A 15,343-nucleotide genomic window follows, 5' to 3' on the forward strand; every position below is an offset into this window, starting at 1 on the left:
AACAGAAAAGCCCCGTCTCAAACAAAACAAAACCAAACCAAAAAATAAACCTAAAGTTGCAAGTTTACTTTTACAATCAAAAATCTTTAGTAAAATATTTACTAAGTTCTTAATATGGTATCAATATTGCATTGGGTGATAAGAAATCTAAAATTAGCAAATGGTCCTTGCCCTCAGGAAGCTCCGTCATTTGGCAATGTAGCACCCTGGGTCGGCACAACTGCGAGTATTGCAGCTATGGCATCCTAAGGGAAGTTAGAGATGCTGACTAATACCTTACAGTCCAGAGGAGCCCCACCACAAAAAAAAATATCAAACCTAAAATGTCAAGAGGTAAGGTTGCAAAATGCTTGTCTGGATAAAGCTCCTCCACACTAATAATGTAGTACAGAGTATACATCTCTCAGTTCTGTTAAGGCTGACGAGTGAAGATCTGTTCTCCAATTCTTAGAAATGTCTTTTAGATTAACTATTTCACTTACAAAACGTGTTCGACATCTTCTCATGTCAACTAAGATTAACTAAATTAGGAAATGATTAAAAAAAAAAACAACCCAGATTTCTTGGAAACTGAGGTCTTACAACATGCTCATATTTATTTTCCCAAAGCAAAAAATGACTTGAGAAAACAAACAAAAAAAACCAAAACAAAACAAAAAGAAAGAAAAAAAAAGAATTCACAGGTCTAGGCAATGCTTCATGTGACTACCTCCACCCTAATAAGATACTTTAAATTCTAGGTGACGGTTTACAAACAAGTAATTTTAATATTGGGTCCTGTCCAGTAACTTCTCTCTGCAGTTGCTCCTACTGTTTTGGAATCTTTACTCTCCAACAATGGAGAGGTTTTTCCTTTTATTAAAGTTGTTCTTTGACAATTTCATCACCCTAGTTACGGTCACCCTCAACTTCTCTTATTTCACTTTTCTCAACACCCTCTTTCTGCCTACAAATTCCTTTCCCATATTCATGTCTCTGTTTTGTGATCCATCCTTCAGAACTATGCACAGAGAGCTTGGTGGGTTCACCAGTGTGTACACAAATGAGGACAATGACTACATTTTCCCCAAACTCTTTCAGAAGTCAGCAGTAGTGGGACCCCATGAGCCCCTCTTCCACCCACGACGGACTGTTCAGGGGGCCAAGCTGGGGCAGTCCCAGGACCGAAGAATTAGAAGATGGCCTTTCACAGCCCTTCTCCCCAGCTTCCAGGACTTACATTCCTCCTACAGCTTCTTGAGTGATGCTTCCCACACTGTTAGAGAGGGAACAGCTGTCTTGTCTGGGCTGAGCACTTACCTATCACCCATCTCAGCACCACGACAGCTGTAAATCTGCATATGTTAGGCTTTTGTCATTCTGTTGTCTTGTAGAGTCACTGGTCTTTTACTTTTAATTAATAACGCAAGGCAGATAATTTAACTGATCTGTTTCTTAAGTATTTCAAGTTGATAAGATTTATATAGTTAATAAACACTCAGATTTTATAGCAATGTGAACTGTAGTAAGGTTTGCCCAACTGGCAAATTGTATGTAAACATTCAAAAACACCAAGGGATATCTAATTTGTATGTAAAAATAAAGAAATATGATGAACTAAATTAAATATACTCACTACCCTTTTTGCCAGTCTTTGGCACATGCTAATTATTGTTTCAGCTATTCTACCCAGCCCACCTTTGACTCATAATTACTTCATTATATTCCACACATCACTTGGAAACATACTGCAGTTACATCTGAAGTTAGACCAAGAACTGTTACACTGAAAAACTTCAGTGGCCTCTCACAATCAGAATGCCCGAATACATAATAAAAACTAGACCTAAAACCCTATCAAGAGGTACAGATCACAGCCATCAATAGTATTTCTATTTCGAAGTAAGAAAACAAAAGGTGGTGTGTGGTTATCGCACTTGAGGCCAGGGGTTCAATTCTTAGAACCAAACGGGAAAAATCCTAAAATAAACCCAGGTCCCAAATGTTTTCAAAGGCTGTTGGTAAAGTAAATCCAGTCTTCACTCACTGCAAGGCAACTCTTCTCTCCTAGTACTTCCAACTGAATTCTACAGTCTGGACTACATCCTAAAGCCAGGGTTATGATACCACAGCTTAGGGAGCTGACACTCTCACAACGAATTTCTGTATCTCACCCATTTCTTTTCTTTTGCTAAATTGCTTTTCCTTAGGGTGGACTTCTTTCCTTGGCTTTACATAGAAATTGCCTGCAGGCTCCATTTTTTTTACTACCCCCAAGAGCTGGCAATGCTTTGATACACTAGCAAGTAAGACTAAACCTATGGAGCCGGTGTCTGTACCCCTAAACTACAAATGCACCATACTTATCAAACCTGAAGTCAGAATGATACTCTTTAATATGCCGGAGGAGAGTCAGAGCCTCACAGACATAAACAGTACTTCTAAAACTTAAAGACAAACTGTATAAAACTAAAGATCCTCTCCCCAAACAAGGAATACTTAATGAGACATTGATCCATTTCACAGACTTTCATTTAAACAACCTACTAGATTAACAGTGAGCATTCCAGGTCCTGGCAAATGACAGCTTCTTAAACCCATGGCACCTGGACAGTGGAGCTGTATGAAGTGCGTGTAGCTGCCTATTTCTGTGGGGAGCTGCTGACATGCATACTGAGCAAACCAGTCAGCAGTGTGCTCCCAAAGTCACCCCACGCCAGCAGTTATAATTATTTTAATTTACTGCTACATAAACAGTTTTTCAATGCCTGAAACCAAGCTGAACACCGAAAAGACTAAAAAAGCAAAGAAAAAAACCCTGTGGTTGGAACAGATACAAAGAAGACTCGTACTACAGGCAAATAGTAAAACTTTAGAATCCTATACTTAAGACTGTAAGAGTGACACTGTGAATGACCCAAGGCATTGCAGACAACAAGGAATCCCAGTTCCTAATTCCTAATAACAGAAGTACTAATTTCAGCCCTTGATGCCCCACTCTAACCAACTGATTAATCAGCAACCACTGGCCTTGGCTTCCCAGGGTTGCAGAGTTCTTACTGCGATGGTGAACACTATATATAAGGATTTAAATTAAACAAAAACTCCTGCAAAAATAGCATCCCATTTCTAAATATAATCCAGTTACAAAAAGGATACAAAATTTCTCTAACAGAACTTACCAACAGTGGCTCTGATAAGAGGAGAGGAATCACCAATATTATTTAGACATTCACTTTTGATAAAGTCCGTTACCCCGTTTGGGAAGTTCTGGAAATGAGCTTTCACATTATTCTTCAAGATCAGACCGCTCAGTGACCTTGTAGGCTCATCTGTGAGAAGCAGTAACAGAACTGAGTTCTAAAAGATTCCTTATTCCAAAAGGTACCAACAGCAATCACTTTAAAAGCACATATGTTGAAAGTTGATTCCAACATTCCAATTTCTTTCTGCTATAGCTGGTTTTAAAAATCACCAATTATCAAAAATCAGCTCAACAATTTATGGTTCAGGGTCTCTCAACTTTGGTACTGCTGACATTTTCAGAGTAATTTAATACGCTCAGTGGCATCTATGGTACCTATTCAGATGATGGCAATCTAAAAAATATTCTCAGAGAATGCTAAATGTCTCCTTGAAAACTACTCCTGAGCATCACAAAAATTCTTCCAGGTTGGAGAGGAAGGGAGTAAATATATATGACATATAGGATCACTTTCCTATAACACAACTGCCATGTTTTTTACTTGTCTACTGGGGAGAAACAGTAAAGCAAAACTCTCTCAAACCATTAAAAAACATGTTCAAGGCTCATAGTTCTCTCCTGAAAGAGGCTTAATTCACTGCTGATGCTAACAGGTGATACTAGACTAGCTGACATTTTTAAAGTTTGTTATACACCAACACTAGTACAAATATTACTGTAATCAATCCTTACACCCTTTCAAAGTAGGCAATAACCCAATACTTAGTTAAGAACTTGCAACCTGAGTCAAAAAAGGCTTAACGCCGGCCAAGTGTGATAAAATATACCTTTATTTCAAATCAGTGGCTTTATTTTATCTAGTTATTATTTCAGACTTTTAAATGATCTGAGCCTGGCAGTGGTGGCATATGCCTTTAATTTCAGCACTTGGAAAGAGAGGCAGGATTTCTAAGTTTCAAGACCAGCCTGGTATACAGAGTGACGTCAGGACTGCCGAAGATACACAAAGAGACTCTGCCTCAAAAAACCAAAAAATAAAAATCTAAAATTATCAATCAGGTGTGGTGGCATACATCTTTAATCCCAGAACTCAGGAGGCACAGGAAGGCAAAAAGGGTCAGCTTGGGCTAGATAGGAGAGGAAGGCTAAATAGAGACCCTGCCTCAAACGAAGTTACACGGGACCACTGGCTGGAAAGCCAAGTGGTGGCACCTAGCTCTCTGGGTCTCCCTACTCCGTACAAGATGCAGGAGCCCACGGGGCTGCAGCTGGAAGGGTGCTTAAGACAGAAAATCCAAGTAGTCCCCAGCACTCATAGAGGTTGGCTCACAATCACTTCTAACTTTATCTTCAGGGGACCTGTTGAGGGCAAACACTGACACACAAGTAGGAAAAAAAAGTGCAAAAGTCAATGTAATGTTTCTGCGGTGAAGCTGTCTTTTTATTAAAAGACAAAGTCATATTTCTTCTCTAAAGTGGACAGTCATAAGGCTAATAGTAGAAGCTGCCTGGCTTTCTTTCTTAGAAAAACTAGGTATGATAGTCCTCTGGGTTCAAGGGAGGTAAATTTATCAGTGGCATAAGAAGAAACAAAGAAGTTTTACACAAATACAGAATTCCCACTATATCCTTTGAAGAATACTAAGAAATAAACAAAATTAACTTGAGGTCAAAAAATGTGAATATCTTGCAGATTTATAATTTAATAGATCTGTGGGGGGGTTAGCTGTCTCTAAAATGTAAATTCTTCTCGTTATTTGAACTATGAAATTTTTAAAAGTATCTTTGCATGTCAAGAAATTCTTAACAAAAAATATAATACTGTAACAACTTATTTGTAAGTAGGGTAAGAAAAGGATAGAGTGTAAACAGGTTAAAATTTTAAAATAAAACAATTGCAGATCAGAATCTCATTTATAAATATTTAAATTCTTTTTAAAAAAGTGTGTGTCAGTCAGGTGTGGTGGCACACACCTTTAATCCCAGCACTTAGGAGGCAGAGGCAAATGAATCTCTGAATTTGAGGCCAGCCTGGTCTACAGAGCAAGTTCCAGGACAGTCAGGGCTACAGAGAAACCCTGCATTGGGGGGTGGGGTTTGCTGCTCTACAAATGAACGACACCTCCAGTCAAATAATTATTGATCACAAATTGGTGTGTAAAAAGACTTTTCTATACTAAGAAAAACAATATACTCCTTAGTATTTACCAAAGCAGAATAGTAGTCACTGATTTTAAAGATAAACTAAAAGAACTTCTAGTTTAAAACCTAGATTTAGTTTAAATTTCTTATTATGTCCCTTGAACACAAAAGCCACAAAAGTAACTAGGAAATCATCTGAGAACAAATCCAAAGATTCACTAGAGTGTAGGTAAATTATCAAATCTTTACTTCCGTAATGTGCTAGAGGCTGGAGCTGAGATCTTATAGAATCTGGGTGTCCAGCAGGCATTTCCAACTGAAAGAAGCAAGAAGGTTACATGCCTTGGTGTCAGAGTCCAAACAGCTTACTTTACAACTCCAAGCACCGTGTTTTTACTATGGCTTTTGAAACACCCATTGCCAAATAAAGGAGAGCGTTCTCATTTAGAGGCCAGCAAACGGTCAATACTTATCTAAGTGTCTGCAGTGTTCCAGGAAGGGACATTCAACCTCAGTGTTATGATGAACACACCTCACTCTAATATGAGCTCAGTGAGGGCAATGATCATTATTTGTTTTAGTCGTATTTATTTCCCATGGCCTATAAATTGTCTGACAAAGAAATGGTGCTAATAAATAAGTAATCTGTGAAATAAAGTACCAAAGGACATGTGACATGGATTATAACCATCAAAGACTGTCACTTAAAAAGCAAGACTAGTTAGCCTTAAAGTACTGTAGGAATAACTTAAAATGAAAACTGTAATAGTTAATGACTCCATCATTTGTAAATAACTTTAAAATAGTATATAATCATAAATTAGAATAAAGTTCAGAGACAACAATTACCAGGTGGTAAAGTGCTTTCATTTTGGCTAAATAGCTTTTCAGGTTTTTTGTATAATGAACACACATATATTCAGTTAATTATTAAACCCTACATTCAATCTGTAAACTATTAAAAGCCAATCTTTGTTATACTCATGTATAAATACTGAAACAAAACACCAAGTCATACTGTGCACCACATTTTCTAGCTGAAAACAACAAAGGGACTTATATCGATTTCCAATCAGAAGAATTCTTATTACCCATCTAAACAGTAGAGGGGCAGTAACTACATCCATCAATCAGACGGCAAAATGAAATCCTCGGAAATGAATAATTCACAGTATGTAGATCTTAATGGTGATAAAAGATATTTTTAGTTATCTACACAAGCTCTACTTACCTTCAGATTTTAATTTTGTAAGAACAAAAATCAAGTAGTTGTTAAAATCTGGATATTGATTGAGTTGTTCCAGTTTCTAGAACAAATAGTAGTTAAGGAAACTTCTCTATATAATCTAAGAAAGAAATGAAGCATTTTTAAATCTAATAATAGATCCTTTCTGCAATATCTTTAGGCTTCCACTTTTTCTAAGAATAATATTTGCTTATTAAATCAAACCTGATGTTATTTATTTACAACAACACTAGTACTTATTTTACAAAACCAAACCTTTCAGTTCCTTCTGGCTAGATGCGCATTAGGTATATCCAATGAGACACAATGAAGGAAAAGTCTGCGTGACCAGCAAAGCAATGCATTTTCAAAGGCAGAGTGGGTAACTTACAAACAACCTAACCTAGTAAGTACTTAAGTACAGAAAGGCCAAAAAAAAAAAAAAACCCCAAAAGCATCTTTAGAATTTAAAAAGGATCAAATGCCATTTATGTCCATGTCTCCACATCAATTCTTTACCAGATCTGAAATCAGTCAAGTCAATCCCCTTTCACGCCAGGATGACACGTGAGGACACGAACTGGCAGGTAACAGTGACATAATGCTCTAAACCTTTCGAGCCCTGACTCTCAAATCAGTAGTATGTTTGCCAATAGTGTTTTATTGCACAAGAGATTAAAATGTTTTTTACTGAATAAACCCAAATTTTACATATCAGAAATGGCCTCAAAATGCCTAGGATCAGGTTGTCAATTCTAGCAAAAATATACTTTAAAACTCCAAAATATAACTACTTTCTCCAAGCCCAAAGATTTTTAAGTTTTGGTGTGTTAATGTTAATAATTTTTATAGATTATTTTCTGATAAAATGTATTCTCATACAAAACACACACATACATATATGTAAGTATATCTGTATTAACAGTCTTCCAGGAAGTGCTTAAACCCATACAAAATAAATCTGCTCTCTGCTAAGCAGACACAAAAGAACAGGCCATCACTGGCCTCTAAAATCCCTTCAGCCTCCCTAGTGCTGGGGTTAGACAGGTGGCACGACCATGCTTGATTAATTTGTTCTTACTCAGGGAACATAACACACTCTCAATACACAGAATAAATTACAATGACTACTGGGCTGGCCCAACTTGGTATATAATAGGTATTTAAAACAAATTAAAATACTTAGTGCTACAGAAATTACAATGCAATCCTGGAGTTGTCTAATTTTAGAAGCCAATTATTTTGTAAAACAATACCGACATTTTTCAACTTCTAACGAGAGCATAAGTGAAGATTTATCTACAGCGTGGTTCAGATGAAAGCGCCACTATACCCCAAACTACTATTTTCCTTAGTCTTAAAGGTATTCAAACAAAATGGCTTTTTAGAACAATCCAAGTAGATTTGTCACTGTCCCATCCATTTTTAATCGGGCACTGTCATATTCGGTCATCTATTGGAAGGCTGAGGTTACAGCACTGCAGTACTTCTTTGACACCTTCTAATAAGTTTACTTCTGTGGTGTTTTAAAATGAAATAAACTCAAATGCCAGCTTATTTACCAAATTACCTATTAGGTGATTTTGCTGCTTACTGAAAACAGTAACAGGAGAATTTGCTGGGAGCATAGCAGACCTAAGTTCTTAAAGGAATGAACTTGCTTGGACTTAACGGGTTAACTGGCTGCGATCTGCGTGTTCGTTCCTTCTGGAGCCTGCATTGAGCGCTCCAACCGTGCATCCTGCAAATGCACTCACTACCTTTCTCTCTCCAACTGTGGCAATAGGACCGCTACGCCGGCACTCAGCACCCAGGAACCTGGGGTAACTGAAGTCCATGCTTGTGCCAAAGCTTTACCCCGCAGACCTTACTGGAGCGCCAGGGAGTCCGCAACAGGTGTTAATGGAGCACTCCCGAGCCGCCAGCCTCTCAGGCGCGGCTGGAGAAAGCCCCGGGCCTTCCCGACAGTTCAAACCCCGCGCCAGCTCCACCCCCGGCCGCGCCGCTCAGTCCGGCGCCCCCGCCCCGCCAGGCATTGTGTGGGCCCGGCCGCTCCCGCTCGGCGGCTGGGACGTGGCGGTCCGGCACGTGTGGCCTCCCCGGCGGCGGCCCGGAAGCGGCGGCCGAGCCCCACGCGGCGGCGGCGGCGGCGGCGGCGGCGGCGGCGGCGGCGGCGGCGGCGGCGGCGGCGGCGGCGGGCCTGGCGGGCTGCGGCCGCGTGCGCGAGGCCGGGCTGGGGGCCGCGGGCGGGAGGGACGGCGGGCGGCGGCGCGAGGCCCCGCATGGCAAGGATACTTGTTGCACGGTCCTCTGGATGGTGGTGTCTGGAGACTGGGACTCCTTGAGCAGCTGCAGGATCTGCTGAAGCCCTTGCTCGTCAGGTTTCCACTCATACTCCATCTTGGTTTGCTGCACATAAAGCCAGACACAGGAAAAGAAGAGCAGATGTTAGTCCCGCGCACAGGCCCGCCGCGCGTCCCCGCACCCGCCCGCCGCCCAGCCCGGCCCCAACCGAGGCTCGGACCCGAAGCCCGGCTGGACCGCTCCGCAGCTCCGCGCCAACGTCCGCTGTGCCTGTGCCGCCGCGGCCGCCTCGAGCGCCAGGAGCCGACCAGACTGAGTCACCGCGAATTTGCAATCTGGCCCCAAGATCCGCTCACGGGAGCCCCCTGGGTCCTAGTGCCACGGAGCACACTCACAGCAATCCGGCTCATTCAGCCAGGCTGTTACACTAAAGGCTACTCAAAAGCCAGCCCTTGTGAAGCCCCTGCAGAAATCTGATTCGGCTCGTTATTTTAAATAAGCGTGGTGGAATAACGACAGCGACTGGAATGGGGGAAACGCCGGTAACTCCTCTGACAGCTCAATAGTGAAAATAAAAGCACTTGCATGTCAACTTAATATAAAAAGCTATATTAATCGTTCAAATAAAATATTAAGGGCGTGCTGCAATCATAACCACACCTCAAAAACATTAAACCCAACCTTTGTAGAACGTCAGTGGAAAAAATGCATCTTTCATAAAACTCAACTTATGAACTCAATAAGTAAAATAAATTCCATCACAAAATAAGTGCCCTCCACAAAGGACTGTGGAAAGAAGGAAAAACAAGAAAAATCATGTAGTTTACAATGGGGTAGTGTTTAATTCTGTTAAAGTATTCTCGCTGGTCACCCCAATTTGATTCTAAACCCAAGTGAGGTGTGTTATTTGCCCTCACCAAAGCTGAACACAACGCTGAGTACATTACTGCAAAGGTTCATCGGTGGAGGCTAGAAATTAAAGTGTGGGTTGCATCTGCTACAGCAAACTAAGGCCACTATATCAATGACACAGTTCATTAAAATTAAATTCTTGAACAAAACCAATAAAACTGAAGCGTTAACTGTGAATTATTTTTAATAAGAAAACCTCTGAGAGGCTCGGTGAAGAAGAGGATTTTTTTTTTTTTTTTTTAGAAGAGGATTTTTTTGATCGGCTCGACCACTACATAATGGTTTTAACAACTTTTGTTAGTAAAACCCCTTCCTCGCAGCTTTATTTTTCCCACTGATAATACTACAATCCTCTAACTGAACTTGCCCTCTCCATTTTTAAAAAATGGTTTCCCCTCCTCTCTTTCACTGTTTTGTGCTTCTGATCTGTAACAACTTTGTTCAACGTCTTCTATTGACTCCCTAAACAGAGGAAACAAAATCAAAATCAATTGTTTGTTCTTCCAATACGCACACGCGACACACACACACACAGCGCCAAACACCTACACCAAACCCACAAGTCTCATCTCGACATAACATATAAATATTGCTATAATAAGGTTTTAAATCTAGTTTTCTTAGTATCTGTTGATATTGTAATGTTTTACATTTACATATATGTACTGTGTATTTTTTACATTATGTAATAGTGGGAATTTTCATTTCTTCCCTGGCTTTCTTTACATATTATGTAATTTAAGAAAATATTTTAAAATATATAGTGCTCCATTATATTGTTGTACTATAATTTTTTTAAACTTTTAATTGACATAATCACAAAACTGTACAAACTATAAGCACCTAACCAGATGGACTTTATAAGTGAACACACCTATCTGACCCACACCCAGTTCAAAATGGAAGTCTCTCATTCTCAGCACAATAAACCCTAGTATAATTTCTATCATAAATTATTCCTTTTTTCTTCTAACTTCAAAGCTTTTTTAAAATTTCAAGAACTCCCTTACACCCAAACACTGTCACACAGGTGAAGCTGACTGCCCAAGCTTACCTCTCTGGGATAATGATACTAAATGGGATGCATTTTTACACTGTTCTCCAGTCTCAGGCACACACAGTGCTATGGCTGGAATAGGAAATGCCCCCACAGGGTCATGTGTCTGAACCCTTGATTTGTAGATGGTGACAGTACTGAGATACATGGTGGAAACCTTTAGAAGGTAGCCCCGCCCTGGAGCCAATGGGTCACTAGGGTGCCTACTGAGGTGCTATATACCTTTAAACTTCTGTCTGGTCTCTGCTTCCTGTTCCTTTGAATATTCTTAGACTATGGAACCACAGGATGCCATGCTCGACCACCATGATGCCTGGCTTTTTGTCATAACAGACTGTATCCCCACCAAATCAACTTTGCTCCTTAATGTTGCTTCTTTCAGAAAACATATTGCAGCAATGAGAAAAAGATAACTAATGCATATAGTCCTTCTTTGTTAGATAATACGCCATGTTACATGAATACTAAAGTCTACAACCTTTCATATGTAAGATAGCGCCAACCATCCAGGTCAGTGCATGTAGTCAACACCAGCTGAAACAGCCCACTTCTTCCCTCAGGGCCCTTGAATGAGAAACTAAAGCCAGGGGCTAATAGTATCCCAGTCAGAAAAGCACAGTAACCACGTCCATTCTAAAGGGGGCTCCCAAAAGATGGACTATATTATCAGAATATTACACACTCCTGTCTCTAGAACAGCATCCTAATAAACATCTGCTTATTTATTTAGAGTCGGGGTCTTACTACGTAGCCCTGGCTGTCCTGGAACTCACAATGTACACCAGGCTGGCTCAAAGACTGCCTGCCTAGACCTGAGTGACAGGATCACAGATGTGCTTCATTCTGCCCGGCTCTCTCTCTCTCTCTCTCTTGTTCCAAACACATTAGTATTAAAATATCTCATTTGACCTGGGTCTCACAGTGCATGACTTTAATCTCAGCACTAAGGAGGCAGAGACAGGCGGATCTTCAAATTAGAGGCCAGCCTGGTCTACAGAGCAAGTTCCAGGACAGCCAACACTACATAGGAAAGCCTCTCTAAATAACAAAAAACAAAGACAACAAAAAAGAATATTTAATTTGTCCGACAATGCTGATAAGTGACCCCCAATACCTTATTAAAATTATCTGCAACAAAAGGCTTTCAAAAATATTTGATTTATAATTGTCACTTTGAACTTCTGTTGTCACTTTTTAGTAACTATGGTGGCATATGCTTATAATCAGCATATATTATATATATATATAATCAGTATAATCCACTCGGGAGGATTACAGTCAAGATGATCAAGAGTTCAAAGTCAGCCTAGGCTACCTAGCTAGAACCTGCCATAACATAATAAAGCATAAAGCTGCAATTATAAATACATAAAATTCACCACTTCAACCATTCTTAGTGTAGAGTTTAGTAGCATTAAGTCGATTCTCATTACTGTGCAGCCACTGCCACTATCATCTCCAGAGATCACCACAGTTTACTAGCAATTCAAATCAGAGAAAACCGTATCTCAGTCAATTAGATAACAAGATAACCAAAAATATAAACCCAAAGGCAGTTCTTAGAGAGCCAACTAGAGGCAAGCAGTTCTATGAGTTTTAAGGTCAGCCTGGTTTGCATGAGTTCCAGGCCAATCAAGGCTTCATGGTGAGACTCTGTCTCAAAAAGTATCAACATTTTTTTTGAGAGTTGAAGATTAAAGTGCTATAAATCTTAGCAGGTGTGAAAATCTAGGCAAGTTAATCAATCCCTCTGAGCCTTAACTTCCCAACAATTAAATTGGGATATACCAACTCCAAATTAGATTATAGATACCTAGCACAGAATAAGAATGACTTTAAAAAGGTAGTTATATGAGTTAACTAAAGGGCTGGAGAGGTGACTCAGTGCAGGAGAATTGTCTGTATTCTGTCAATCATATTTTAATAAAACGCTGATTGGCCAGGCAGGCAGTATAGGTGGGAAAACCAGACAGGAAGTAGAGGTGATGCAATGAGAACAGGAGAATTCTGGGAAGCAAGGAGGTTCCTCTGCCATTCCTGCGCAGACCACCGAAGAGGCAACATGTAAGCTGACAGCTGAAAAAGGTACTGAGCCCGTGTGGCTAACATAGATCAGAATAATGGGTTAAGATAAGTCATAAGAACTAATAAGTAGCCTGACCAAATGGGCCAATCAGTTCATAACCTTATGGAGTCTTGTGTGTGATTTTCTTTGTTGCTTGCCAGCTGTTGGGGTAGCAGGAGGGACAGAAACCCCAACAAGCAGGCCCTCATGTTACATATGGCGCCCAACGTGGGGCTCGAACCCACGACCCTGGGATTAAGAGTCCCATGCTCTACCGACTGAGCTAGCCGGGCGTCATGTTACAACCCAGTGGTTAAGAGCACCAGCTACTCTCCCAAGAGATCCAGATTCCATTCCCAGCACACACAGCAGCTCACAACTCTCTGTTACTCCACTTCTGGGGAAGTCTGACACCTTCTGGCCTCCACAGGCAACAGTTACATGTGGTGGTGCACCAATAGTCATACATGAAGGCAAGATCCCAACACACATTTAGAAACAAAACAAACAAACAGGCATAGCATGCCTTTAATCCCAGCATTCAGGAGACAGAGGAAGATGGATCTCTGTGAGTTCAAGGCCAGACTGGTCTACACAGTGATTCTAAGATAACCACAGCTACATAGTGAGACTAGCTCAAAAAATCCAAAAAAAAAAAAAAAAAAAAAAAAAGAAAAAGAAAAGAAAAAAGAAAGAAAGAAAGAAGAAAAAGAAAAAAAAGTTAATCAATAGGGCTGAACAGATGGCTTGTGGCTAAGAGCACTATCTGTCTGCTCTTCTAGATGACCAAGACTGGATTCCCAGCACCCACATGGCAGTTCACAACTAGATATAAATCCAGTCCCGGGGGCTCCAATGCCCTCTTCTGGTCTCTGCAGGCACCAAGCACACATGTGGTGCACGGAGACTGATTGAACAAGTATTTGTTAAATACTGCGTTGTCGTTATTCATTCAACTGAATCAATACGAAGTTGGTCAATTATCACATGCCTGATAAGCACTGGAGAGTTAAGGTAAGGTAAGGAAAATACAGTTCTCACTTAGTGAAAGAGATGGACCAACTGTCTACTGAAGAGTGATAAAGAGAAAAGACAAATATAGTCTGCTACGAAAGAGAAGTGTTTCCCTCATCTGCTTCAAAGCTCTTCCCTGTTTCAATTAAAATCAAACAACCATTTGTCAAACAGTTAGAAGGTCCCACCCACGTGTTGTCATGAATGACAGGACTTTCCCAAAGGTAAATAAGGTGTGGTAGCGTTCCAAAGCCAACAAGGCCTAATCACCCCTCAGGAACACTAGGAAAGCAGGCATGTGCATGTATGCATAAGTCTGTGTGTGTGCACGCGTGCGCGATAAACACGTCTTTGTTTCACCTTTATGAGACCTTCTAGTGTAGCATTCACAAGCCATGTGGGGTGGCTTAGGACACTTCCTCCCAGTGAACATCCAACACCACTCTGTCTTACCCTATAAATGAAGAGTACGGCTCAATCATGCCATCATTCCCAGTCAGCAGCACTGCCTCGATGGAGAAAGGCTATGGCAAGGTAAGGGTAAAAGACTAATCCAGTTAGGAGGTAAGGAGAGAACAGATCAAATGCAAAAGCAAATGTGAGGAAGGCAGACATGGGGATGGGGGTGTGGTGTTTGTGTGTGGTGGGGAGCACCTTTAAAGACCCCCTGGCTAGTAGACACACTGTGAAGGGGGTGAAAGCCATAATCACTTAAAGATCCTCCTACCAAGGAGATGCCCATCTTCTGCTCTAGACTGCCTGCTGTTCGGCTAATTTTTACAGGGATTTTGAAAACCCCTCAGGCTACAGTGACAGCAGGAGGAGCCACAGGAAACCTAACTGTACAAACTTCATCCACAGTAGAGTTTCAGTGTTATGAGAAAGGTGGTCATATTTCACTAAAAGCTCTGGCCCTTAAACTGTGGAAGACTTAAACACTACACTATAAAGTGGGGCACGGTGGTGCTTGTCTTTATTCCCAGTACTGAGGAGGCAGAGGCAGCGTCTGGTCTACAGAGTGAGTTCAAAGCCAGACTGTCTAAAACAACAACAAAAATCCAATGCATTATTATGTCATTAGTGGCAGCTAATACCCTTTGATAGCCAAGCAGTCTTTTAAGCACTTACATATGATAACTAATTTAATTTTAGTACTTCATGACCTGGTATTGATAGTAACCACATGCAACGGGTGAGCAAATTGACTCACAGGGAAGTTCCTTGCCTATGGTTACTCAGCAAGTAGACGGCAAGACTATGACTCAGCCCAAAGGAAGCTGGCTGGAGAGTACACTCTTGCCAGAGCAGTAGTGAGATAACCCCAGGACTGCGGAGGGTGAGGGAGATCACAGGGTCAAGACCCTGTCTCAAAACATTAAATAAAGAATAATAAAACAAAAACCACCCATGAATCCTCTCTGGTATCAAATCATGGTGCAG

General features: G+C 40.8%; 1 protein-coding gene and 1 non-coding gene across 4 annotated transcripts in view; both read right to left on the reverse strand.

Annotated features, from left to right (window-relative positions):
* Tnpo1 (transportin 1) overlaps positions 1-15,343 on the reverse strand; it is an 85,768-nt gene that overhangs the window by 47,530 nt on the left and 22,895 nt on the right. For 2 of the 3 annotated variants that reach the window (XM_085676815.2, XM_085676816.2), the window contains exons 2-4: positions 8,847-8,960; positions 6,558-6,633; positions 3,162-3,311 (exon numbers count right to left, since the gene is read on the reverse strand). In XM_085676815.2, coding sequence (XP_085532941.1) covers positions 3,162-3,311; positions 6,558-6,633; positions 8,847-8,960 — 340 coding nt within the window. Of the gene's footprint in view, positions 1-3,161; positions 3,312-6,557; positions 6,634-8,846; positions 8,961-9,075; positions 9,190-15,343 lie in introns of those variants that run through there. The other variant, XM_087896821.1, reaches the window with a different exon arrangement.
* On the reverse strand, positions 13,110-13,182 carry Trnak-cuu (transfer RNA lysine (anticodon CUU)). The gene has a single exon. It is a non-coding gene; the product is annotated as a tRNA-Lys (tRNA).

The sequence above is a fragment of the Myodes glareolus genome, chromosome 15, assembly GCF_982192425.1.
Source record: "Myodes glareolus chromosome 15, mMyoGla1.1, whole genome shotgun sequence".
Lineage (NCBI taxonomy): Eukaryota > Metazoa > Chordata > Mammalia > Rodentia > Cricetidae > Myodes > Myodes glareolus.